General features: G+C 34.8%; 3 protein-coding genes across 4 annotated transcripts; 1 reads left to right on the plus strand and 2 right to left on the minus strand.

The window, feature by feature from the left end:
- Nucleotides 1-130: 130 nt before the first annotated feature.
- LOC108210066 (proteasome subunit alpha type-4) lies at nucleotides 131-2,249 on the minus strand. Of its 2 annotated transcripts, none has more exons than XM_017381319.2 (2): nucleotides 2,110-2,249; nucleotides 131-1,209 (listed from the first exon to the last, which is right to left on the minus strand). In XM_017381319.2, the coding sequence occupies exon 2, from the start codon at nucleotides 1,207-1,209 to the stop codon at nucleotides 460-462; it is 750 nt and encodes a 249-aa protein (XP_017236808.1). In that variant the 5' UTR covers nucleotides 2,110-2,249; the 3' UTR covers nucleotides 131-459. The 2 variants fall into 2 exon arrangements, with proteins under 2 accessions (XP_017236808.1, XP_063941828.1); XM_064085758.1 differs by lacking the exon at nucleotides 2,110-2,249 and adding an exon at nucleotides 1,369-1,390 and having other exon boundaries at nucleotides 247-1,209.
- A 1,079-nt stretch (nucleotides 2,250-3,328) lies between these two features.
- On the minus strand, nucleotides 3,329-11,594 carry LOC108204911 (protein SUPPRESSOR OF FRI 4). The gene is made up of 7 exons (XM_017374593.2): nucleotides 11,235-11,594; nucleotides 8,824-8,921; nucleotides 6,433-6,556; nucleotides 5,221-5,642; nucleotides 4,621-4,769; nucleotides 4,472-4,525; nucleotides 3,329-3,730 (listed from the first exon to the last, which is right to left on the minus strand). The coding sequence occupies exons 1-7, from the start codon at nucleotides 11,435-11,437 to the stop codon at nucleotides 3,659-3,661; spliced, it is 1,122 nt and encodes a 373-aa protein (XP_017230082.1). The 5' UTR covers nucleotides 11,438-11,594; the 3' UTR covers nucleotides 3,329-3,658.
- A 2,599-nt stretch (nucleotides 11,595-14,193) lies between these two features.
- LOC108205169 (notchless protein homolog) lies at nucleotides 14,194-24,651 on the plus strand. Its single transcript, XM_017374988.2, has 13 exons — nucleotides 14,194-14,416; nucleotides 15,086-15,167; nucleotides 15,346-15,435; nucleotides 15,632-15,757; nucleotides 16,721-16,848; nucleotides 17,704-17,903; nucleotides 19,177-19,240; nucleotides 20,933-21,043; nucleotides 21,552-21,689; nucleotides 23,224-23,366; nucleotides 23,446-23,500; nucleotides 23,949-24,005; nucleotides 24,119-24,651. The coding sequence occupies exons 1-13, from the start codon at nucleotides 14,267-14,269 to the stop codon at nucleotides 24,200-24,202; spliced, it is 1,428 nt and encodes a 475-aa protein (XP_017230477.1). The 5' UTR covers nucleotides 14,194-14,266; the 3' UTR covers nucleotides 24,203-24,651.
- The last annotated feature ends 899 nt before the right edge of the window (nucleotides 24,652-25,550 follow it).

Below are 25,550 nucleotides of genomic sequence, written 5' to 3' on the forward strand. Positions count from 1 at the left end.
TTGACAAACTTGAAAATATAATTTGCAACACTATATATATTATTTTCGTGACTTCTAAATAATAGAAAGTTACATATTTATATTATGTAATCCGGCTAATTTCTAAAACTAGGAACATTAAACTGAGAGATGCAAATTAAATATGTACTGTATGCAATTCAAGATGAGTGGTGCCATACAAACAGCATTCTATGTTCCCAAAAAGTAATCAAAGAGCCAAACATGGCAATTTATCACTGAACAAGGTAATGGAAAGCTACTTCATAACATTACCAGTTAAAAACAACCATAAGCAATAAATAGTGTACTAATAAGTCCGGATGGCAATGCAATAGAAGATGGCAAAAGAAACATTGGAAGGAAGCCAAACATCTGAGAACCACCATAAGAAAGAAGAATACAGTTTCCGTATTACAAATTACTTCAGGAACCCGGATTTTCTAAACAAGATGTCTTAATTTAGGAGGCCTCGGCAGGAGGTTGGGTCACACCGTACTTGACCAATAGTTTACTCAGGGCCTCTGGTGAGCACACCTGATACTTAACTTTCCCAGAAGACATGAATACCTCAGCAAGTTCGAGCTTTTCTGAAGTAAGACTTGTGCTGTCCATTGTCTTACTGAGAACCTTCAAGGCAAGCTGTACAGCTTCTTCCCTGGTGATGTCATCCTTGTAGTCCTGCTTTAGCATTGATTGTGCAGCCTGGTTGTTAGCTCCAACAGCTGCTGCCTTCCAACCACCGTAGTTTCCACTTGGGTCACTCATGTAAAGCTGAAATCCATAGTTTTTATCCCAACCTGCAAATAGAAATGAAACACCAAAAGGACGAAGCCCACCAAACTGTGTGTAACCTTGCTTGGTATCGCAGAGAGACTGGACTAGCTGCTCAACAGGCATGGGCTCTTGGTATGATAATGTGTATCGCTGAGCTTGAACCCGAGCCGTGTTTATAAGAATGTTGGCGTCTGACATTATTCCAGCAACGGCACAAGCTACATGATCATCAATCTTGTACATTTTCTCAGTGGATGTAGAGGTCTGGAGGAGCTTGGAAGTGACCTTCTTCTCACCGACCAACACAACACCATCCTTGGACAAGATCCCAATTGCAGAACCTGCATTCCCAATGGCCTCCATAGCATACTCTACCTGGTAGAGACGACCTTCAGGGGAGAAGATTGTTGTGCGGCTATCATACCTTCTAGACATCTGTCAAAACAAGTCAAAAAAGGAATTTAGTTCATTGTTTAATTGTCTAGAAAAAGACAGCAGTAGCTTATGAAGCCTAATTGTTCATATCAAGTCTTAGCACAGGGATTCCAACTTTTTACAAATATTATGGTTCCTTAATACAGGATAGTAACTCACCCTTTCTTTGCTATGTACGATAAGCAAGATTACATAAATTGTGCCCCCTCAACTCCCACCCCCAGGCCTGTAATTATCATGGTCTATCAGCTTGTGCCTTATAGTCTTTCAGGCTACATACAGTTCGAACAAAGACCATTACAATGTGCTTACTTCAACACCTATAACTAGCAAGTGAAGTTCATAAGCCATGTTCATATTTGGTACCAAAACTGACCAAACGCAGGATCACATCATTTTGATAAAATCATCTCTCGACTTTCTCAATTATAGAACCCCTAATAGTTCACATCAATGCAATCCGAAATGTTGGACTTATTCAGCATTGTTTCCTAAAATTCTATCATGTTTGCGACTAAATTAATTTTAAAGCAAGATTATGCCAATGTATTCGTATTAAAGCTCCGACGATTGAAGTGGATATGCAACGAAGTTAGAAATCCAAAAATCAAAATAGCATTTTGACTTGAAATAAAATTTGAAGTATCGAAAATGTTGACATGTGTGTGATCCATGAGCGTTTGATCAGCACAAATTCAACACAAGGTATATATCACAAGTCCGAAACGCCTATATATAAAAGACTGTTAAAATATCTTTATAACAAAACTCAGCCAAATCAAATCATGTGTTGTGTTGAAGCTACCTACACTCTCATTCTCCCCGAATCGTTAATTAACATAATAATCCCTGGGTTTCTCGGCGAGATATACATATAGATTACAGAGAGAGAAGAGTTACCTGGTTTCTTCTGAGCTTGTCGTCTCAAGCTTTTGAATCAAATTCCCCAATTTCTTCTGTACGTGTGTCGTGAGTCGTGACTCGTGAGTAATGTGTAACGTGGATATAACTCGCTCAGTTTCATTTTTGGGCCCAAATTCACCCCACTGGGCCTAGTTATTTTCAGTCTTATAGCAATTCTACTCTAATTTTAAATAACTATTATCTTTATTTCAAAAAACCAAACTATTATTAGTTAACAATTTCAGTTTTATTTTCGGTAGGCATTGGTACTATTACCGTAACTCAACTTTATGAAGTCCGGTGAAATACTTTTTGATAACTCAAAATATTCGCTTTATTTTTGACAAGATTCAAACTCTCGACATCTCATAAAGATAGTGTCATAGAGATAGTGAAGGAGATATTATTAAACTAAAAATCTATAATGAATTTGAAGGAGATATTATTAAACTAAAAATCTATAATGAATTGTACTCCCTCCGTCCCCTTTTACTTGTCCCTTTTGAAAAAATAACGCATCTTAAGAAAATGTTAGGTGGATATCTTGTTTTCATACATATCCCTAATAAATGTAATGAATTAGATAGAGTTGTGTATATATACATGCTAGTCAAACATTGGAAGTTGTTACATTTTGAAAAAACATACAAAAAGTTACTTTGAAAAGAGAAGTGGACAAGTAATTTGGGACAAAAAAAATTTTCAAAAGGGACATGTAAAAGAGGACGGAGGGAGTATTTTGATAATTAAACTCTGACATTTCGTAAAGACAACAAAGAAGTCGAACTCTCGACATTTCATAAACACAACGAAGAAGATACAATCTAAAAGTATGTTGGTACAAATTCATTTCGTGCTTTGCCAAAATTGCTTAACCAGCACTATAACATAATATCTTTCAATAATGTTCCACTGGGGGTTGTTGTGTACTTGTGTTGAAGTACATTTATCATCATGGGACGCCTGGAGGCAAAGCTCAAGCCAATATAGTACCGTATTTTTATAATTTTATTCTTCAAAACCTGTACCTCTCTTGCATGCTTTCTAATTCTTGCAACCACTTCCAGTACTGGAAATGGCTTCGCAGTTCCACAACCAGGTCTATTCTTTATAGTAAACTCCCTCGTTGAGAAATCAATCGAGACATCGAATTCCTCACTACATATTATCCTAAAGTCTGCCTCTTACAAAGGTAAATAGATTTCAAGGAAGCATGGAATCCAAAAGCAAAGTCATTACTATGAAACGGATAGACCTGAATACAATTGCCAACTGGCAAAATGGTTCAGTACAAACTGCTAAATTGTGTAGCTAGTACTTTTATAGAGAACTGAGTTCTACAGAAACTGACTAGTAGGAAGAGAGAAGTCAATTACTCTTTTTAAAAAAACAAATATGACCCTATCTCAGGAATATATAATAATTACTCATGTTGGGTATATCCTTGCTAATGATTGAAAAAATTACTTCTCACACCTTCCTTCGAATCAACAATCAGAACAAAAGAACCGAGTGCCTAGGCCTACTCATTTCCACAGCTCCAAAGCTAAAATTGCATGCGACCAGCCAGCCTGCTTTCTGATATCCTTCTGTCGATGGCCGCATCTACTGAGCTCATCTGTAACGTGGAATTGCAGATGGTAATAAATTAAACTTCATATATGACAATTAATCACATTGTTATACCAATAAATATGTTTCAGCTTGCCTCATTGCAAGATACACTGAACCTTAAGAAAGAAGCTGACCTGGGCAGAGTTGAAATTCTCTCTTCGACCAAAAAGTAAAACAATAGTATAAATGAAAGTATTCAATTAGCAAAACACAATAAAAAGTTCTCTTGTTTTTGTTCCACCAAACTCATCCCACATTAGATACACACCGGTAGTCTATATAAAGATCAATCAATATTTTTATAGAACTGCATGCATTCTGTTTCTTAATTAAGTAGGATGTGAGCAACTACTGAGTTGATAACAGCAAACCTGTGAGAATAGTAATACTGACTTACAACAGATAAAATCAAAGTACCTACTTGAAACTTTGATGACCAGAAAATTTTGTGCAACTGCTCAACAACCACTGAACGGCCCAAATGTTAAAAAAAAAACATCTGAACGGCGATATGCAGAAAGTAGACACAGACATACTATATAAAATCACCTATATTCTTTTCTCTTGGTTCCAAAGGATGAGCAAGAATATAAATTACATACAGAGGTACCTTTACAAAATGTAACAACGCGCAAACAACTGAATCTGAAAGGCAAGGAAGGTAACACCTCCTCATCTGGTTAGCCATAAAAAAGGAGCTTCATATCCATGTGAAAAATTATATAAAAAGACAATGATCACTTACCTGGCTAGTTTCATCATGCACCTGGTATTTTGGTAATGCCATTCTTCTCTCTTCCTGCATATATCCAACAGGATAACAATGATAATTTGATAAGAAAATAGATGGAAACAAATGTTGAGAAAAGAGAGATAAATAATAAACCAGCTTACCATTGACAGTGCTTCATCATCCCAAACCAGATAGACCTCATTTGCTGCTGGCTGGGGAGGCTTGTTTGCAATAACTGGGGGAGGGCCAATTGAAGGACCACTTGTATTGGGTCCAGATGCATAGGAGTGTGAATTTCCCAACGCCCCTCCTATTGAAAATGAATTTTGAATATAAGCGCGAGAAGAAATCACAGTTATATACAAAATGTGCACAAGTCATACATTAATCTAGGGCTGTCAAAGCCTATGTCCGTATCCGTATCCGCAATTGTCGGATTCAGATACGGATAATATCCGCTTTACTTCGGATACGGATAATATCCGTTTTTTCTTGGATACGGATGCGGATATTTCGGACGGATATCGGATCTTTCGAAATTTTTTGACAGCTCTACATTAATCACAATAAAAAATTGTAAATAAGACAACTTGCAAAACTTTACTTCCAACTATTTATACTATCATTATTTAGGTTCCACATTGAGCAAATATTAGGGATCCATAACATTCACTCCAAATGCCCATATATTTAAAGTCCCCCGTCTGACAAGAAAAAAGCTCCATAGAAAACATATGTTAATGGGTAAAGGAAACTCAAACCTGGAAAGCCTGGGGTATGGTAACTGTTTGCCAGTGATGAGATGTTGCCACCATGCAGATCACTGGAGCCATTATGTTCTGCAGAAGAGCTTAATGGAACAGTTGTTGGAAATAGAGGTGCAGAAAATGGCGGAGCTTGGGTGGATATGTTATTGTTGGCAACAACTGGAAACAAAGGTTGTGATACAGTAGCAGGCGCAGACACAGGTAACACCGGGGGAGCAACTGTCAGTGATGGTTGGAGCCCTGGAGATGCAGTAGATGGCATGGGAGGCCTGAAATTCTGTACAGGGAATAACGGTTGTTGGACAAGCCCCGGAGCTCCAGGTTGTGGAACTGACACAGCTGGACGTGGCATTAACCATGGTTGGGGACGTGGTTGAGGCCACCCCACACGTGGCATTGGTATCGCAGGATTGTAACTGCATCCAAAAAACAAACACACAACAGATTAAGAAACAGTTATATCAGCATCTAGGTGTTTCTAGATACAGTACTGCGAACAAGAGTAAAATTAATGAATAATCAGCACGGAGCATTTTCTCGACAAAGACTAAGGGATAATGTGTGCACTGTTCAGGTGTTATAATCAGTTCCTAAGACATGACTGGATGTTTGTAATAATTAGGATGCCTCCGCATGATAATAGATTCATAAAAAACTGGGGTGGGAGGCAAGGATTAGGCAAAAACCAACATGACAACATGAGATGTGAGGTTCTGTTGACATTAGGTATCTGACATGAATGTCAGACCCCCCCCAGGGGACCATGTCGGGAGCAGATATCAAACATGAGTAAAAACCTATTACAATAAGCTAAAAGGTATTTAGACTTCTACTCCCAAGAAAGAAAATAAAACTTGGAATCATAAAGGAACAGCTATTATCAAAATTTATTGGCATCATTGAAAAATTAACATGAATTAACTTATAATCTGTTTATAAGTTATATCACATAAGGAGACCTTATAGAACTTTAACGAGTGCTCAAAATAAGGATTGAATGCAACTAATAATATTTGATACTCCTATAAGAATGAAATATAAGCATCCATGTCTCGAGCCAAATTTTGAAAATGTATGAGACATAACGTTTTCAACGCTCTACCATATATACGCAAGTAAATTATTAGAATATAGTGCATTCTAAGTAATCAGGTTTGAGGTAATGTGCACTGCGACTTTAAGATACAAGTTAATCTAAAAACTTACTAAGGCGGCATTCCTGCAGCTGGTGGAGGAGGATATCGAATGCCAAGTGATCCAGGTAATGCACCACCACCAAATTGGGAGGTTGGGATGTCCACTTTTCCCATTTTTGACGGATTGTCTTCATCTGCAAGACAAGTGGCAAATAATTACATGATAAGAATATAACCAGTAATAAATTACAGAAGTAGGGTTTTTTGTTCTGCATTTCTCAAGTGATTTCAAGTTCATGAGCATCCAAGTTAATACTCAAAATTATATACACACAAAATTTGGTATACCTCATTAATGAGCATACCATTCTGCAAAACACCATGCATGCTAAAATGTATATTGCACAAGTAGGTTTAAGTTCAAGCAACAAGAGAGCAAGCAAGTGAATCCATACCCATCCTTATAATGAGTTGGATGCTAAGGGGCCTGTTACTGTCACCTTTGGTTGCCATTGGTTGGCTTTACAAGGTTTAATAATGATTTGGACTATTGAGTAAAATGGTGAAACGAAATGGAATGAAGCTATCAATTCGTCATTAACTTCATTCAAGTAATCTCACTGACGTTTATGCAAATGAAAAATTCCATCATAATGTTGGGCCTCCTACTCACTTTACTTACGTTAGCGTAAGAAACAATACTTATTCTTGAAATCTAAAAGGGGGGAATCATTGGAGTAATTATTATGAAAGATTGGTGGGAGCTGATTAGTTCACAGTTCAGTTACAAATCTGCTATATATTTGGAATAAGAGGGATTTCTAGAGTAATTCACTTTCCAGTTCATTACAGATTTGGAAGGAGTATTTTCTGGACTTATAACGTTTCAATTCAGTTTTGGGACTGGGAACGGGTTGATGTTAGGGTATATATATAGGGAATATTCTGCATGTTTCAGGTATCAAGGAATTAGAATTGAAAGTGTGCTCGAGGAGAGCTGGTGATCTCTCGAATATCACCTGTGATAATAGTGTTGGCTGAATAAATGAAAGCTACCTTGATAACTTCCAGATTGCTTTTTCTCCAGTCTATCAGAACAAACATATATACATATACACCTATATCATAACCTCGAAAGCAGGGATACTCTACATGGGTGGAGTAACACGTATGGGATACGCACCGGTGCGAGGGTGCACCGTGGTGCGTACGTGGTGCGCCAGGTGGCGTATCCACGCGGTGCGCCAGGTGGCGTATCCACGCGAATGCAGTGTACCTATACGGCAATTGCGGTGCGGGATGTAATTTCACAGGACTTTTAAATGAATTTGAAACCCCCAATTTCAATTGCAAAGACCTAACTGCAATTGCAGCACCTCCGTCCTCCGTCCTCCGCAGTGGCCTGCTTTCTCCTTCTCCATAGCTTCTCTTTCTCTCATGTATTGTGTGTATATATGTGTGACGTGTGTGTGTGTGTATGTGTTTCTGAGGAGTTGATGGTGTAGTTGATTGGTTAAGTGTTATTGTGTTGACTGCTTAATTAATCCCCTGGCCTGCAGCCTGCTGTACTGCTATCTGCCTTTATATATATACTCCTGCCACTTCTTGTTTTATTTTAAATAATAATATATTTTGATTATGCTCCTTTTATTAGTTTGTGATTAAAATATTATTGGAGGTGTAACTTGATGTACTTGACTCTTTGGTTTAGTTTGAATGCTAGTTTTATTTTTACTAAATAAATATATTTATAAAATATATTTCAAACATTTTTATATTTGCCGTATCCCCCCGCACCCGTATCCCCATTTTTTTCAAAATTGCCATATTCCTGTATCCCCGCACCGGGGCACCCGTGCTTCCTAGATTATAACTATAAGAAACAGGTCTTAACACATAACTCTAAGTACTATACTTCCAATATACAAATAATCTCATTCTGCAAATCACCATGAATGCTAAAATATATTCATTCTGCAAATCACCAAGAATGCTAAAATATATTAATATTACCCCAGAAAATTCAAGGTCAAGTGAAGAGGGAGCAAGCAAGTGTGTCACTTGCCCAGCAGAAAAGTTCTTAAGTACAAGGGTTTTCACTTGCCCATCCTTACAATGAGTTGCAGATGTTAAGGGAATAATATAACAAGTGAATGAAAATGTGATTGATGTTACATGCAATGTCATCTTGCCCGGCTAGCTAGGGCGTCTCCAAGAAACATATAAGATATCTTTCAGAAATATAATTTGAAACTAGAACTTAAACTTCTTTTTCCCACTTCTTATATCGTATCATTAGCAATCAAAGCTGTTTTTTAAATCCATTAACTAATTGCAATGCATTCTGGCTGGAAAACTTGGATGCCTCTAGCACAACGGAAAAAGCATAAAAGAACTTGAAATACATATTAGTGATACTGAAAAGGTGCAATGTAAAAGTAAGATGTTAAAGATATCAAACCTTCTCCATAATGAGCTGCCATTGCATCAGCTGGAATTCCCTGCATTCCATATATTTCAATATCAGTCGACTCTCTACCCTCTTTAGCATTTGGCACCCTGTAATATATTATCGTGTTAAATACAATTCAGTGAATAGAATGTGCACTAAAATTATGTGATTGACATTCAATAATATTATTATTACTATTTTTACAAGACCAAGAAACTGGCTGCACTTGACAGAAAAGATGAAGAGAAAGGACAAAGAACTTTGAACTAGAATTATTAACATGACTTGACCAAATTGGAATGACTTGACACTGAGTTTTAAAAGAAAAATGGGAGAATGAATTCAAAAATTCTGGCATTGTTTGTGACATTAAACTTAGAAAAACAGGTCCCAGAGTCGATTCGATTACACAGTTCAAAAAGGGCCTCAGCAGCCACTAGAACATTTTAGAGAGGCCTTCCTAGTTGTTTTAGCTAAATATGGTTAACCTAGTTTACCTTCGTCGCCGATGGTGTTTGTGGTGAAAAACTGAAAATAAAGGAATTAACTCAAAGACAAAAGACTTAAAGTAAGATTGATCAATGGTGGAAAACACTCGAGTACATTTGATATATGAAAAGTATCCTCCGATTAAAAGCAGTATCAACATTCAGAACTGAAATGTCACACATGGATCTCACTTGGTTTGAGTGATGAAATATGTTCTGGGGGGGGCATAGTAAAGGACTAAAGGTATGTTGTTAGTGTCATGGACTGCAGGCAGATTGTGCAAATAATGATATTTTATTTGATAAAACATAAAATCGTGAGGGATAAAACATTATCACCCGTACATGGAAATTAAAAATGTAGCAAGGCAGACTATAGGAAACATATTCATCCTTCGCTTTTCTCTAAACAATAATCAGATCATAAGTAACTAGTGCCTACTGCCTGAAATAACATAATATAGCAGACCTTAGATGAACTAAATATAGATGAAAACTGAATAATTGTCGGTTAGAAAAAGGATAAAGCTCAGAGGAATATTTTGTATCAGAAGCAACTACTATAAGGGATCAAATTCAGCAACTACAGTGAGAGTTAAACAGAGACCAAGACACTAATTTCATTAGCTTATGATGGTCGTGCATGCTCAGACTCAGATTTTGGTATAAACAAGGCCTAACAGCTTTCAGATGGACAGCGTCTGTTCACATTGATTTAAAGAAATACATAATATACAGTGATTGCTGAGTGATTTTTTTTTATGTTGTTTTGGACCGTATTAACATTTCCCGACAAATAAGAAGAAAGTTTCATAAAGAGTAAAGGAAAAGAACTCAGAATAAAAATATAAAGTATTGATTTACAAGTGCTTCACTCCACAATTTCTGTTTGTTTAGTCACACATCTAAATTTTCAGTCAAAAATGACAGTAGTTTCAGAAGAGTAAACAAAAAAATTCAAATTGTCAACAGAGATTAGATTCAGGAAGAATGAAACAGATGTGACGAGGAAGAACTAAACTCCAGCTAAATCCAGATATAACATGCTATAGCTTTTGCCACGTCAATATTCAGAGGCAGAGAAGACAGAAAGATTGAGTAATTAGATCAAAAATTGAAAATAAGTTAATAAGCAAACAATCTGAGATTCAGAGGATAAAGACACAAATGTATAGAAGAGAGTAAACATGCTTCTCATTTTCTGCTCTTTTATCAATACATCCATTGCATGTATAATATGTAATTACTTATGTACTCATAAACAACAGATTTGCATATATGAGTGTAGGTCTAACAGCAGACGAAGACTTCAATCCTACACTCCTTGGTAGCAAATTTACAATTATAAATCAGCTAGTAGAATTCCATCATTCCTTGTGTGTATATCTTTAAAGACAGAGAAAAATACTTCTTATTAAGTAAGTAATTCTTAGTTTTAGCACTCTATTACCAAAGCTTCTTTTATATCATAAATCATCAGTTGCAGCAACAAATATTTTATATTTTATAAACATTAATCTCCTAACTAACACCATTTCATCGTCCACTCTTGCCCAATGTTTCACATGCCGGGTCCTACTCCTGCCTAATCTGATAATCTTCTTTTCGTTTTTTAAATTTATCCCCCAAATCTCACTCCAACTGATCAAAATGTCCGATTATCTGATGTGTGAGCTTCAACTTACAGCATTATGCGAACCCGAAGAATTTGGCAGCAATCAAATAAACATATAATAAGTTCCAAACAAATATACAACTAACAAGCTCTGACCTATGACCAATCATAAAATAATGCACATCAACAACAACAGTGAACACATAACAAACCGCGATTAAACCTCACAAAACAATCAAACAAATCACAACATTCTATCTAAACAAAATCCAAATCACAGACATAGAGGAGCGAGGGAGGGAGAGACAGAGGCATACTTAGAAACAGTCTCTTTATGAACCTGAAGAACATGAATAGACATGCCCCCAGCAGTAGAAAGCTTCTTATGACAAACATGACACTTAAAGTGCTTAGCTTTCTGATGCTGAACTAATATCTTCTCGTCATCAAACTCTCTGTCGCAATAATAACACCAAATATCTGATACAGCTGCGGCTGCTCTCTTCTTCTTCTTCCCCATCCAAGATACGATCTCTCAATTCAATGATCTGATTACTCCAATTGAATGTATGTATCCAATCAAATTAGGGTTTTGCAATTGAGGGTTATCGCTCGTCTGCCGTCTAATTCCCCTCTACTTGTGCTCCATATATAAGCAGTGCACAATTAGTTTAGTTACTTTTTTTATTTTTATTTTACTTTAAATATTGTGTAAATTTTGATTACGATACGGTTTGTCTTATCTTAGTTCTATAAGAATATAAAATTATCTTTTTCATAACTAAATAATTTATTTTTATAGATAAAAAATTATCAACAAGTATAAAATATTTGATATTAATAATTACTTTATAAATATGAAGTTTTTAATAAGAATAAATCATTTTCATCCGGCCACCGTGACATGTCAAATATGTCCATTATCTTGTTTTATTATTCCTATCAGTTAAGTTTGTAGGAATATATAACATAGACCATAATTTTTATTTTATATTTCATTCACTCATATGATTATCATTTTAAATAATTTGATCATTTTCTTCTTTTCGGAACTATAAAATGAACTTTCAAAAGATAATATATTAAATTATACTAACAAGCGTAGAATATTGATGAATAATAACATATTGACGTTTATTATATGTGCACTGAAAATATATATGTGAACTAATATAAATTTAAATTTGAGAATACAATAATGATTACAAAACTATCATAAAAGTGAAAATTTTGATATGTTAGTCGTTTTCAATTGCAAAAGAATATTGCGAAAGATAATTAAAATTTTATCAATGTTCACCTTTTTCATTAGTCAAATTGTAGAGATTGAATTTGAGTAATGTATAGTAAATTATTTTATATTTGGTGTTAATAAATATTTTCTGTTTTATTCCAAAAAAATATATATATTTTCTGTTTATGAGATAATATTAAACTAATTTCATGTAATTATGTTGTATTCAAAAGAATATTTTTTGTTTTGATGGATTTATTTTAAGTTTGAAATTCCAAAAATTCAATAAACTTCATAATATATGTCTCAAGTTTTTATAAAAATTAGATTTGATCATTATTAGTATCTTACCGTGATAATTGTATCATGCATGGACCATATTATTATTTACATTTTATTATGATTTTTATTTGTATTTTTTATTGTGAAATTGTGGTTGAATTGGGAAAGTTGATCTTATAATATTCTAAATTGTTTAAAATTCAATAGTCTAGTACAAATTAAATACAAACCCATGTGATTAAATATAATGGTGAGATTTTTAGGAATCAGGATAAGCCCATATAGGTCTAGACGGGGTCCAAATGGGGCCTAGGAGTGTTATGGCCTAGTGGAACTATGGCGGGGCTATGTTTGGCTTTCAAGGCTGTATGGTGTCCGTTCGGGGCCTTTGTGGAGCATTGACAAGGCTGTAGCGAGTCCGGGGTGGATTGAGTGGGGGCGATGGTGGACCTTAGGTGGCTGATGACATATAGGGGGTCTGGTGGTGATATATAGGGGTGGGTGATGTCGTTTGAGTATAATTTCTTTTGATTTGTATTTTAATTTTTATCGTGCCTGTTTTTAAATCCTCTCGAATTATCATCGTGGCTATTTCTATGCATGTATCGGTTCATATTATTTTGAAATACTTGGTCCTCATTTCTATTTCCTCGATTTTGAGATTTTAGATCTTTTTGTTTTTTTGCATAATTCTGTTTCTTTTTACTAGCAACAATTCAGATCGATCAAATTTTTTCTATGTGTGCTAAAAATGTGATTTTCATTTCTCCTTTTTATTGAACTGACAAGAATATTTTTCAGTTAAATGATGTTGACAGTTTCTTCATCACACTCTTTTTCACTTTCATCCTTTTTAATTCTGGTTGTAGGCTTACTTGATGTTACTCCCATTTCTTGGAGATGGTGATAATAAAAGATAAGTCAGTTGAGTTTGATCTTTATTCCAATGAATAAGATATGGAGTTGAATTTGGATCAGAAAATTTCTCATTAATTTTAAGAAAGCGCATCGCGTGCTCCCATGACAAAAAGTCAAAAGGATATATACTTGTACGTGAAACCGACATAGTTAGGTAGGTAAAGAATACCGCAAGACAACTCTCTCTACGAAATTCGGCAAAATAGCCCCATAACTTCGTAAGAACGGGTGCCTCCTCACAAAAGGACAAAGGAGGTCGCAGTGACTAGGCCCGGGCGACTGTTTACCAAAAACACAAGTCTCCGCAAAATCGTAAGATATGGGTCTGAAAGTGCATCGAATTCAAATCATGTTCAACAAATCGAGTCTAATAAAACTTTCATGGCTTAGTTCAAGTGGGGAAAAATATATTTTCGTTATATATCTACATATTAATACTTTAAAATTTTTACATACATCACCCTAAAATAGTTACATATTTAATGAAATATTTGGATTTATAAAATTTGAAAATACGAGAATCACATTTATTTAAATTTTATGTTTATAAAAACTGTAAAATGAGAATTTTATTTAAAATGCGTTATATATTTATATATTTACTAATATAAATTTTATGATTATATAACATATTAAAATTTCAGTTAAATTTGGTCCGATTTGACATGCCAAAAATAAGTGCATAAATACTTTGAAATGAACGAAATAAACTCGATAAAAAAGTTATGCGGGGTCGGGAAAGGGGAAAGGCATGGAAACGGCGTCGTCATATATCTACTCATTCCATCTTCATTTAATAATAAATATAAATATAAAAAGTAATAAAAAGTAATAATAATATTGGACCCTATGTATAAACCCTAAACAACACAACAGAGTCAGAGTCGCATAAACCCTAGAAAGCAAAGAAGAAAAATGGAGGCAGAGATGGAAGTGAAAAACAAGAACAATGTAATGTGTTTGTTATCCGACCCGGAAGGGAACCCACTCGGAGCCCCGATGTACCTCCCCCAAGACGCGGGTCCCAAGGAGCTTCAAATCACCGTCAATCAGCTTCTTACCAATGTAAACTAGCCTCCCTTTAATTTTTTAATTTCCTTGATTTTTGAGCTTTTGTTTCAGTTACTATTATTATTATTGCCTCTAGTGATGGGGTTCTTATGTTTGAGTTTGATTGGTTGTATTATAAGCCAAAATTATTTAGTATGTCCCACTCAGGAATTAGGGTCCGGGAAAGTAAGATGTATACTGAATTTTTGATGCTGATAGGAGTCGTGAGGTTGTTTTTCCTCGAGACACGGAATTTTATCTAGGTTTGAGTTATTATGATTCCAGTAATGAAATATTTAGCAGTAATGATATGTGTTCATATGGCGGTAATACTTGGTGGACAAATTTTGTTATACGGATCTCTCAGTAACTGGATAAGATGTTTTTAGTTTTATAAGAGTAAGGGACTTTTTAGGCGTTGGGTGTGGACTCATCATTAAGTTTTGCTCCGTGCGTATCATGTAGAATTTGTCAAATGCTTTTATGCTTTTGTTTAAGGGCCCGATAATAGTAAAGCGAAGGACTCTGCTGTCCTTGACAATCTGGTCATGATCATAAAAATTTGCTATGATTAGAGAATTGTTAGGACAATGGCAAAAAATGTAATAAAGCTGTTGATTTATTTGGAATTGGTTATTTTCTTTATTTTTTGGTTAGTGATAGATTTTTGTTCTGTTCTTGCAGGAGGAAAAATTACCTTATGCGTTCTATATATCAGACCAGGAGCTTCTTGTGCAACTAGGGGAATATTTACAGAAAAATAAAGGTTTGTAAATTTAGATGTATAAATTGTAAACAAACTTTTCACTTTAGAATTTTTTAATTTGTCAAGTAAGTTGTTTGATATAAGTTATTTAAAAAAACTTTTTAGCACAGTTTTCCCATTTTCTATTCAAAACTTTGCAGTATTAATAAAGTAAATATGTTTGATGATTGTTTGGCAGTTTCTGTGGAGAAGGTACTCCCAATAGTTTATCAACCACAATCAGTTTTCCGTATTCGACCAGTTAACCGTTGCTCTGCAACAATTTCTGGTAAGATATTCTGTCTGAGAACATGGTAAATAGCTATATCTTGTCTTGATTATATTATAGTCATCCAAGGTGATGGTGTCAGCTAACATACTGCTTTCTACATCTCTTCCATGTCTATTATCATTTTCCTCTATTTCATAATCTACATCTTAGTTTTATGTTCTCTAAACACAGCCTCATTCTTTTCTCGTTGCAGGACACACAGAAGCTGTACTTTCTGTTGCGTTTAGTCCTGATGGTCAACAACTGGCTAGTGGGTCAGGGGACACAACAGTTCGATTGTGGGACTTGAACACTCAGACACCCATGTTCAATTGTACAGGTTAGTATCTTACATATATGTCTTATAATAAAAATATTAATACTTGCAATCTTATAAACCGTTAGGGTAGTGGTTTAGATGCAGTTAATTAACCCAAACCTATTTTTCTTACCTGGTTAGCTTTATTTTTCCGTTGTACCTTTTTATAATGACATCTCCTGCATGGCTTGCGGAAGAAGGTTTCAGAAAGAGATAGTGCAAAAAAATATTATATAAAAAAAGAGTTCTGTCATTAGAACAATTCAAAGAAAATTGTTGTTAAATTATTGACCACATAACTTACCTCTGCCATACAACAATCGAAGTGCAACTTGATTAACACCATGTACCAACTACTTTTAGCTTTTGAGAGGAAGTAAAAGTATTCATGAGCGAGGCAGTACTTTAAAAGGCTGAAAAACATATTGCGGTGATCTAGGCTTTCCAGTATTGCGCTGAAGTGGTTCACGTGGTGGAAAAAATCTCGGTGTTCTATGCTTTGCACCTGTTTCGTTAAATTTATTTCTTGGCTCAAAGTGTTAGTTAAATAGGTAATACTTTTTTTACGGAAATTTGTAAGTTATTTACCACTGTTTTGTGATAGGCACACACTCACAATCAATGCAAACTCGTGAATCATGATCAGATGTGCACCCCTTTTTTTAGCAAAATCTATAGTAGTGAAAATAATTCGAATATGTATACACTGTTTTGACAATTTTGTTACTGGTTTAACTAGTTAACAATCTAATAGTATGTTGCATTGTAACGAAAACTATTATAAATAGCTTACAACACATTAAGCAACCGAGTTCACCAGCTCAGATGTTTTAAAACGTTCAGTTTCATGATCATCTAGTACTAAGTGGAAAAACAGAGACGTGAATAGAGATGTGGTGATCAATCATGTAGAAAAATTTATAATAGAATTGTACTTTTGCCTCATTTTGTTTCTGGTGTGTGTGTGATTTTTTTTTTCCTCAGGGCACAAGAATTGGGTTCTCTCTATTGCATGGTCACCGGATGGTAAGCACCTTGTCAGTGGGAGTAAAGCCGGAGAACTTATATGTTGGGATCCAAAGACTGGAAAGCCATCAGGAAACTCACTTGTTGTAAGTGTCTTATTTTGTAAAAAACTTTTTATTCATGGTGTTGTTACAACATGCTTATTGGGGATAATGGAAGTTGGTTCTCTTTGTCATTCCATTAGCGGCCTGGAGGATAGCATTACGTCTTAATCTTTTGTAGTTTTGCTCGAGAATCTGTATATCCATTATATACATGTCAAACATCGGGATGTTTTTAGTATTGCATGTTACTATTTTTGGATTTTGAGTAAAGAACATAATGTAGAAAAGAGGATTTGGCTTATTTCATGCTCATTAAGCATGGTAATCGGCTTATCTACAGACTACAAGAAATTATAACCACCATGAATTTCCTTTCACTCTCATTCTTTGTGTCTTTATTGTATAAATTTTAATGTTTGTTTTTGGTGTTCCTTGAACTTTTTAATTTAAACATATCAAAAGAAGGTTACCAGTTTGACTATTTGGGGTGCATATCTTTCTTTATACCATAAGCGAACTAAAGCAGATATCTTGTATTTTTGTTTAAGCATGATTAAGTTTGTACTACTCTTAGGCAAATATATAAACCTGAACTCGCAGGTAAAAAGCTTCATATGGTCATATTTGTTGCATATTTTATTAATTTTGAATAATTTTTTCAGCTGCAGATTACAAGCCATTAGTTTACATTTCCTTTTCTTGAATGTGCACTATATAAATTAGCTTCTACATCTATCACATCATAGATGTGTACCTCTGGTTTAGTATCGCAGAATCTGGGAGTTCAGTTGCATAATTTTCCCAGTAACATAAATTAACTCTTCAATTTTTCGCACATACTACTACTGCCAGTGGAATACTATCTTGCGTATAAATTACTTGTTTGATCAATTACAGGGTCATAAGAAATGGATTACTGGTATATCCTGGGAACCATTGCACCTACAGGCCCCATGCCGTCGTTTTGTTAGTTCTAGTAAAGATGGAGATGCACGCATATGGGATGTTACATTGAGAAAATCTGTTATCTGCCTTAGTGGGCACACACTTGCAATAACTTGTGTGAAATGGGGTGGAGATGGAGTCATATATACAGGGTATATGTATTTTCCAAAATTTATATTTTGCAGATTTTGTTTATGCATGACAGCTTTATTGGTATATGTTTAATATATTAGTTACTTCATGATCTAGTGTACATGTTCTTTTACATGTTTATGGCTAAGCATACTACTATCATTTTTTGAAATTCCTATTGCATATGTAGCATATGTTCTACTGCAATTTCCTTGCAATTTTTCTTATAGGTGGAATACTTCTATTTAATTAAGAGTACCGATTTCCTTTACCAAGGCAATTTTGAATATGACATGATATCCAAGAAATTAGATCAGTGAGGTTTGGACGATATAGATATGCATTAATGTGTTTGGACTGTTGGCAATTCCACTTAGAAGGGAAAATATTGGGAGAGATAGAAAAGGCATTATAGGGGTCCAAATCAGGCACCAGATAAACCAATTAATCCACTAATGTAGATTGTATTTAGTCTCCACATTTTATCCATATATTTGTTCCTCTCTTTCTGTCCTATGCTGTTGGCACTTATATCAGTTATATGGATGTCGAACTGGAATTAATTGGAGAGAGAATCTATGTTATAGTTTTAAATTCCAAATTTGATACTCGCTCCGTCCCGTTTATCTAGTTCCCTTGTTAAAATCCACAATTTATACAATCATAATAAATAAGTTATATGTTACCAAAAATTTGTATTGTTTTTTTAGAAAATGTAACAAATTTGACTTATAATTTACCACATCAACTTAATGTGGATAGCCTTTTTGGGACGAAGAAACAAGGAAATGTGGACTAGAAAACTGGGACAGGAGTAATACTCTCCACTACCTTGTGATATGTGTGTTTAAGGTATGGATCTCCTGACAAGTCCATGTAAGCTAATTTATGATCCTTGAATAGTAACAAGCTGGTGTTATCACTTTTAAGGTCATTTAAGTTGCTTTCATAATGCCACTTTGGGAATTACTGATCAACAGTATATTGTCATTTCTTAAAGCAGTTCATATTATATGTATAGAATAAAGTCTGTTTAAAACAGACCAATCAGATATTATCTGTACAAAAGAAGTGCTCTAATCAGTAATCAATATGTATGATATAGACATGATATCTTTAGTCATTATCTCTATTCTCCTCTTATTTCCACTTATGTATATTTTCTTCTTTGCTAATTCAACGAAGCTGAGAATTTACCAGTGGATTCAGAAAGCGAATGAAAATTACTGGAACTTCTGACTCCTTTGCACACAAATGATTTGTTGTTTTTGACTTTTTTGCTGCATCGTGCAGATCGCAGGATTGTACGATTAAGGTATGGGAAACTACACAGGGAAAGTTAATCCGTGAACTGAAGGTATATATTTCATTTTAAGTGATGAATATTGTATTTTATTCTTTGCTTGCATGTTCTGCTTAGAACTTTCGATGCTAATATATTTGCAAAGTTGCAGCCTGTGTGGCATTATTGATTGCTTTGCATGTCTGTGATATTTTAACTTCTTGTATGGAGCAACCATAGTTACCTTTAAATTTGTATGCTTTCTCAACATCATGCCACTGTACACAGTGGCGTAGCCAGTTTGAGCCCAGGATGGGGTGTGGCATACCCTAAAAAAATGTTTTGCCTACTTATCTGCAGGAGGTTAGAGTTTTGACCTGTGTAGTGATAATATATGGTACAATATATTACTTATTTTTCAGAACTTTTGTAAGAACCTTCATCAATTTATCTTTCTATGGGTAATAAATAAATGGTAGATTGTGATAATTATCTGAACTGTCCTTTATTTTACTTGTACCATTTTATATTGTATTATAACAATTTTTTGACTGGTTTCATATTGATCTTTTCTTTCATCACATATATCTATTTGACTTGTGTTACTTTATTGTATTGATACATTATATTAATTACATATTTTCTTTCCGTCCAAATTAGTTCATTTATTGCATTATTTGTTTTTTTTATCACACATCAAATATTTTTTTGTTACATTATGCTGGCACTATTGTTTCTTTTATTATTTTATATTAAATTAGAAAAAGCTAAAAAATATTTATTCAGCATAGCTTTTGCTTGCTTGTACTGCATTTTCTTTTTTGCTGAATTGCTTGTACGACATTTATACTTCATGAAGTTGTCTTGTGGATAGGCAGGATATCTAATGACCTGTACCCGGCTAGAAGTTCCGGCATGGAGGGTATATTCCCATGTGCTGGTTCAGCAAAATTTAGAATTTATTGCATGTTTTTTGGCATGAAATGTAGTGTTGAGTGTTCATACATATTTATAAGAGTGTCGGGGCACAGGTATTAAGACCCTGCCCACTGCCCAGGATAGGTAGAATATAGTCTCCATTTTTGGATCAGCAAGGTGGTGATTTGTTTATGTGGTCTTATATTGCTAAAGAATTGTTATCACATAATATTTAAGCTCTTGGTTGAAAATAAAGTTTCTGTACTATAATGCTGATAGACCATAAATTATGTTTTTGTTGATTGAGGCGATCTCTTTCTTTCTTTACTGTCATGAGTCCATGAACCTACAACCATTTGTTGGTTATATGCTATTTTACATATAGAAGTTATATCACTAATATGGTGGCATCCAAATAATTATTCATGTCACCAGTGGCGGAGCCAGAACTTAGCGGTGGAGGGGGCACATTAATTTTTTTTTAACTGTAACGAGCGAATGAACCTTACGAGAAGCCCTCAATTTACCTTTCAATTTTTGTGAAACGAATACAAGAAAAATATGTTAACAATAATAAAATTATGATATCAAATCTTGGAATTATGAGGTACATGAGAGTTAAAATTGTATCTTTTTAATATTATATACATGAATTCTACTTGAAATATATATACTTTTAAAATCCTGGGGGGCACGTGACCCCGGAGTTCACAATGTGTCTCCGCCACTGCATGTCACTACCTTTTGCGAACTTTACTCTGGTGTGTCTTTTTGTTTATTGTGCTTCTTTGTTTATTAACATTAAAACTTCGTGCTTACCTTTTATCTTCTATTTAATTTTGGATGCAGGGCCATGGGCACTGGGTCAATTCACTGGCATTGAGTACTGAATATGTTCTTCGAACCGGAGCTTTTGACCACACTCATAAACATTATGCATCTCCAGCAGAAATGAAGGAGGTTATTGTTTGCCGATATTCTTGATAATTTGTGGTTTGCCTCCCTGAAAGATTATGGGAATTTGAGTAAAATATGTCCGTTATTGTTATATATTTATTAATTTGGGGTTAATGTTGAATGTATGTTCTCACTGCACAAATAAAGACCTAATTTGACCTTTTCATTTTGACCCTTGCCCTTATCCGGGCCGTGTCCTGTCGACACGGGTACAGCTGGGTTTCCACAAGAGTCCGAGCATCACAGCTCACAGGTATTATGTTTCTCAAACAGATGTGTTATCCCTGTGGGTGGGTCAAAATGATTTGGTTGTACTGATTACAGTCAATCAGGTTATGAGAGTCTTATATACTTGATTATATATAGTTGATTTGGTACTCGGTTAAATAAAGGGTAAATTTAAATGGTATTCAGTTGAATCACTATGTAACAGTTTTTTAGTACAACCTTAAAGTGTCTACTTTTTCTTTCCTCCGAAGAATCTAATGCTCATTTGTCATGGTTGAAACAGGCAGCTTTAAAACGTTACATTAAAATGAAAGGCAATGCCCCTGAAAGATTGGTTTCAGGCTCTGACGATTTCACCATGTTCCTCTGGGAACCTGCAGTTAGCAAACACCACAAAACTCGTATGACAGGCCATCAACAGGTAGAATAGTGTTTAGTGCTTCTTTTCTTTTTCATCATTAGCAAATTTATATTTTATAAAGTTCATTTTTCTGGTAAACAAGTGTACTTTTGAAAACCTGGAGCTTCGAGGAGTTTAAGTGGAATAAAGTCCGAAGAACCCTGGTATTACTATTATCTAAGATGAGTTATTAACATTCAACAAGTAATTTGGCTTATTGTTGATTATCGCCCTCATGTTCTCTTGTCAGGACTCCCATCAAACCACACCATATTCTACAAATCCTATATTCTCATCTCTTTGATTGTGACTTACCCTTTGTCTCAACTAAATAAATTCTACCTAATACTGTATACCATTAGCAAAACCAGCTAATTTACTGGTAGCCATTTAAATGGCAAACCCAGTGTGATAACCTCCAGATTACACACCTAAAATGCTCGAAGAGAGCCAACCGTAATATTATTTTAAAGTTTATACATATCTTAGCTACTAAAATCATACCTATAGCAATCAAAAACGAAAAAGAGGACTGAGCTGGTAACCTTTTACCAACCATATAGGTTTCTGTTGCGGTTTGAATTTTGTAAGATGATAGTTTTTTGATTACCATCTTAATTTTCTTTTTTTTATTGGTCTAGTTGGGTCTGTTTTTTGTCGCTAGTCAATTAGTTGCTGACTATGGTGGAGACTAATACGAGTATATGACACTTGATCTTCCCTTTGAGAGGGCTAGAGTAGTCAATCAGGTGGTATTTATTTGATACTATTTGTTTAGTTTATTTGTTATATTTGAGGCGGCGTTGAGAGGCTGAAAAGATACGAGAGAGGAAAGTAATTAACAGTAAACCAATAAGTATATTGTGATTAGATAATACAAAGATATACATAACTGAGAAATTGATGTAATTAATTACTCCGTAGATAGAAGAGTAGTTTTGACTTGGATATCTACTTGAGTTACTTACCTATTTTTAAGTGTAATGGTCTCAAAGGGACTTGGTACATCATTATTATCTTTTTAAGTCCAGTGCATGTCCTTTGTTTACCCCACATGTAGATAACTTGTAGGTTTGAATTACATGAGAATTGGTATGATTTTCTCTTGGTGGGCTGCATTATTACCTATCCTTCCCTTTTGAGGAATCCAATGGGCAGGGTGTTTTCTGTTGCTAATCAATCCTAGTTTTAGTCTTTGAAGTCATTTTTGAAGTCTTATTGTCTCTTGATTTCGTATCAGGCATTGAGAAAAAATTAATAGTTATTACAATGCTTCTAAGAGTGTGCTTAAACAGAGATTTCAGTTGTGGTAGCACTTTAAATCACTATATGTTGATAACTGAAGACTTGTAGGGTGTTTGGACTGTTTTTACAAAATAAGCACTTGTATATAAAGCTGAAATTTCTTTTCTGTATAAGGGCTTATTTTGCTAGCATGAAGGTGTCCAACGCTCTTGTTCTTATAGCTTAGATGTTGAATTTACTAGACACCATACAGGTAAAAAAAAGGGTTCACTACTTTCTTAAGTTTAACGTGCAACTTCTTTTGATGCAGATCGTGAACCATGTTTACTTTTCTCCTGATGGGAAATGGATTGCAAGTGGTTCTTTTGACAAGTCTGTTAAGTTATGGAATGGTATTACTGGTAATTTTGTAGCAGCTTTCCGTGGCCATGTTGGGCCTGTATATCAAATAAGGTTTGTTTATAGCATTGTTTAGCTATGCTCATTCTTCTTATTTATACAGTTTGTTGCTGAGTTTTCATTTGCACTGCAGTTGGTCTGCTGATAGTAGGCTTCTTTTAAGCTGTAGCAAAGACTCTACACTCAAGGTAATAATGAGATCTTCTATATGACAGAATATATGTATATACTTGATATATAAAGGTGTTCGTGTATATTTGCAACATTGGTAAGCCTACGGCGAAAGCGATCTTGGAACTGTTAAATGTCTTGATTACACTCAACATGTTATTGCACAGAATGTTTGTATCTTCTCTGTGAAGAAGGGATTTATTATTCACCATACCCACGTTATGAATATGATTAACGAAAGCTGACATGAGTAGCACTCTTAACACCTAACAGTATGACTGGAACACATACCATTTGATTTTGTGACACATGCCAGCAAGTGTTTTCTTTTGAAAATCTGAAGGCTTAGAAAAGCGACTCTTACAACTTCTTAATAGATAAAAGCTCATATAATGTATTTTCATGTAGCTAAAGCTTTTTGTGATCCCTAGGAAAATTAATCCTCCTTTTTATTTGGTTATCAAGGTTTGGGATATCAGGACAAAAAAATTGAAACAGGACCTTCCGGGCCATGCAGACGAGGTAAAGTTCAGTTAGAAGTGCTGTTCATATATTTCTTGCTAGGTGTTCAAGTTACTCCCTTACCCATATCTTGAAGTAAAAAGTAACTTGTATTATCTATTTGACTTGTGAAGGTTTTTGCCGTTGATTGGAGTCCAGATGGTGAGAAGGTGGCATCTGGTGGCAGGGATAGAGTTTTGAAGCTATGGATGGGATGATGAAAAATTGGAAACTGCAGTGCCTGATAGTGAATGCTTAAGGTTCTTTCTTCTGTTGAAGCATGGTGTTTGTTGTTCCTTCTATCAAGGGGCGGCAGTTTGTAGTCAAGTTCATGGTTGCATAGGTACTAGCATAGCTGGCAAGGCACTCTGACACGGCCATAAATCACATGCCATCAACTTGCTACCTGAAAGCTTTACCAATGTGATCATAACAATGCATATAAGATAATAGTCTATGAAGGGTTATACAGGGAAATTTTAGGTCAGCATATTATAGTTTGTTGGCTGATTGGATTCCTAATTTACATAGCATATCAGTTAAATTATATTACAGCCAAAAACAACATATTCTTTTAGGTTTCCATATTGTTTGTCTCTGTAATATGCCCGCACGATACTGAATCATGACAAATGTTGATGATGAAAACTGGTTTTGTTTTTAGCTATTTTGGAAATTACTACTTCTGCTGTTTAGATGTATAAATTGATATGGAAGATTGGCTCAAATTTGCTTGATTAAAGTACAGTACAATATTGAGCAGCCAACTTTTTGATTCTTAGAGAAAATATTACATCATGGCCGCGTTCTAAAAATTACTACAAAATGGCGTTTTAATGTGAAACATGGTATGAAATAGTGTTTTTGAGATCTGTTTCTCGATAATGATATTTGGAGCTTATTTCTAAAGAAAATGATAGATCGTCCCAATAGTCAGATTTATTCTCTGTTATTTCGGGACAATTGAATTTGACTTTACTCATTCCATAAGTATCAGAATGATATTTGGAACCTTTTTTTTTTTGAAAAAAGAAAATAATTCAATAATGAAAAATCATACGGCATCTACAGATATAATCGAAATTGAACAAACGCAGAATCATATCGCCGTTGAATCCTTCCTTCTTCGGTAAGCAACCAAGCGATTTTTTGAAGAGATATGTACATGATGTAATACTCCCAATATTGTTTTGAGCAATCGATCATAAATGCATCACCATGCACTACTAGAAATTTGTTAATAGACATCGGCTAATAAGCGATGTCTATTGAAAATCCGAGCGATGTCTTCGCGTGCGATGAGAGAAGTAGCGGGCTTTAATTTTTTAAAAATTGAGCTTAGACATCGTTTTATAAACTAAGTGATGTGAAGAAATTTTAAGAAGAGATAATAGACATCACATCTGTTACCGACTAATGTAAAGATACCAAAAAGACATCACATTTTTATCAAGCGATGTAAAAAACGGTTATAAAATCAGTGACATTTCCGACTGATGTCTAATGGGCGATGTCTAATACTGATTTTCTAGTTGTGCCATACAAACCTTTATCACCAAATCAACA

This window comes from Daucus carota, chromosome 1, assembly GCF_001625215.2.
Source record: "Daucus carota subsp. sativus chromosome 1, DH1 v3.0, whole genome shotgun sequence".
Classification (NCBI taxonomy): Eukaryota; Viridiplantae; Streptophyta; class Magnoliopsida; order Apiales; family Apiaceae; genus Daucus; species Daucus carota.